The sequence below is a fragment of the Aplysia californica genome, unplaced genomic scaffold, assembly GCF_000002075.1.
Source record: "Aplysia californica isolate F4 #8 unplaced genomic scaffold, AplCal3.0 scaffold00638, whole genome shotgun sequence".
In the NCBI taxonomy this organism is placed as follows: domain Eukaryota; kingdom Metazoa; phylum Mollusca; class Gastropoda; order Aplysiida; family Aplysiidae; genus Aplysia; species Aplysia californica.
Genome location: NW_004797908.1, coordinates 413,189 through 415,561, shown reverse-complemented (window position 1 = coordinate 415,561; position 2,373 = coordinate 413,189). Strand labels below are relative to the sequence as shown.

Sequence of the window (2,373 nt, the reverse complement as noted above, 5' to 3'; positions counted from 1 at the left end):
GCCTTTTTACCTATCAAACATCTATCTTCCTTATCTCTCTTCTTTCTTTTCTTTTTCGTGTTACTCTCTAGTAACACCTCTAATCTTTGGCATGATCTATTTGTGTTTTGAGTGCGGTTTAATTCTTACTGAAAACTAAAGACCAACACATACTACTATTTCATGTTCTGGTTTGTTGTTGTTGTTGTTTTTCGGTTAAATGTCTAATAGGAAACTCAATTCTGTGCATGTAACTGTACATTCCACTTGAATTTTCTCACAAAAATATACATGAAATCATTTTATTTCTGATGTCAGTCATAAAGGGAAAATGACCACCAAACCGACTGGGTCATAATGAGGAATAATATGGTTCGGGAAAAAAGAGTTAAAGATCACCCTGCCTCGTTCTACAGATCATAATCTATCATAGTCTGGCCACTTAAAAGATTAAAACGTCTACAAAATGATGAATTATGTAGCTATAAAAGATTAAAACGTTCACAAAATGATGAGTTGTGTAGGTGCTCAAATGTGACAGCTGATACCACCTGAAAAGAAGACAAATACGTGCCATTTTCTTAGTTCCAAATTTATTTTCCAATATTATGTGTACTTTGCATGAGTAATTCATTATCTTAGAAGATTTTCTATCTTCACCCACCTCCAAAATTAATAGAAAAGTTTGCACTGATCTGAGTAAACCTGCAACAAAAACGGGTTTTTCCTAATCTCGACTTGCACCAGAATGCATTCCTTTCCCCTTACGAAACGCAGGCCTCTTTTCTCAATTACTTCTTCCTCTTAGTAATCTTAGGCTTAATCGAGCCTCTGATGTTCTGAAGGAAAGAGTGCGAGCAAATATGATTCAAATTACGAAAGGGATGGTGACTGATGGCTTCAAGAGAGCGGTAACTGGGACAAATAATTAACTGCTGACGTTATAGCGGCTTGGATCCCTTCTCGGTCAAGGATTCTGCGAAGGTTTGATTAAAGTAGTTTTTGTAATGTCTGACGAGGAGATACCGTCAATGTGGCAACATAAAAATGCAGTTGTGAGTTTTTATAGCTGTCGTAAATTATAGATTCAGCATAAAAATGAATCGTTATCGGCAGCGAATGCAACAGCAAGAAAAATAGCAATTGTAGGAATTATATTATCATCAAAAGCAGCATCGGTAACAGCAGAGACAACTACAACTGTAATGGAAACATCTTGAACAACAACAACAACAACAACAACAACAACAACAACAAACAGAGCAACAACAACCTTTCTTTTCCCCACAGAACAAAAAACAACAACACAAAAACAACAAAAATCACAACAACAACAACAACAGCAACAACAACAACAACATCCACAACAAACACAACAACAACCTCTCTTTCCTCACAGAACAAAAATAACGACACAAAAAACAAACACAACAACAACAACAACAACAACACCCACAGCACCCACAACAACAAACAACAACAACAACAACAATCTCATTTTCCCTTTCCCCCACAGAACAAAAACAACAGCAACAACAGCAACAACAACAACAACAACAAAACAAAAAACCCAATCCCCTAACACGTACGCATCACGTACAGCGACCATGTTCTTCACCCAAGTCCTGCTGTTGCTCTGGAAGAACTTCATCCTCCACTTCCGGAAGCCGCTGATGACCTTCCTGGAATGTCTCCTGCCGACTCTCTTCGCCTTCGTCATCCTCACGCTGCGTTTCACCTCGGAGAAGGAGACCAAGGCGGCCATAGACTACCCGGTCATGCCCGAGAGAGGGCGGCTCTCTGTTCTCGGCTTTCTGCCGGAGAGTCCGGCAACGACTGACGTCATCCGGAGAGCGCTGGACATACACTACGAGGGCAGGACGCCACCTGGTGAGTGAGCAGTGCTTGTATTCTCTCTCTCTCTCTCTCTCTCTCTCTCTCTCTCTCTCTCTCTCTCTCTCTCTCTCTCTTGCTCTTTTTAACTCCCAATAGAGCATAGGCCATCAACAACATTTCTCCTGCAAAGCCTGTCCTGTGCATCCTTTGCTAGCTGTTTCCATGATGTCACTGCCTTTTCCATTTCCGCCTGTACCGCTCGCCTCCATGTCGGCTTTGGTCTTCATTTCTTACGTTTTCCTTGTAAATTCCACGTCAAAGCCTGTCTGATGATGCTTGTCGGGGGTCTCCTCAGAGTGTGCCCAATCCATTTCCATTTCTTCAACGGTATGTCTTCCTTTATTGGCCTTTGGCTTGCTCTTTCCCACAGTTGAGCATTTTTGACTCGATCGTACCACTTGATCCCAACTATCCTTCTTAGACATCCATTTATGAAGTTCTGCAGTTTGGTGCTTGGACACTGGTGGTATTTTGTTGGGCAGAGATATGAAAATGTAG

At 41.2% G+C, this 2,373-nt stretch overlaps 1 protein-coding gene across 1 annotated transcript in view; it reads left to right on the top strand.

Moving 5' to 3' along the window:
* Positions 1-802: 802 nt before the first annotated feature.
* Positions 803-2,373, top strand: part of LOC101863131 (ATP-binding cassette sub-family A member 3) — a gene marked incomplete in the record, with an annotated part of 33,739 nt that continues 32,168 nt past the window's right edge. Inside the window, 2 exon segments of the mRNA XM_013087787.1 lie at positions 803-963; positions 1,582-1,869. Coding sequence (XP_012943241.1) covers positions 1,587-1,869 — 283 coding nt within the window.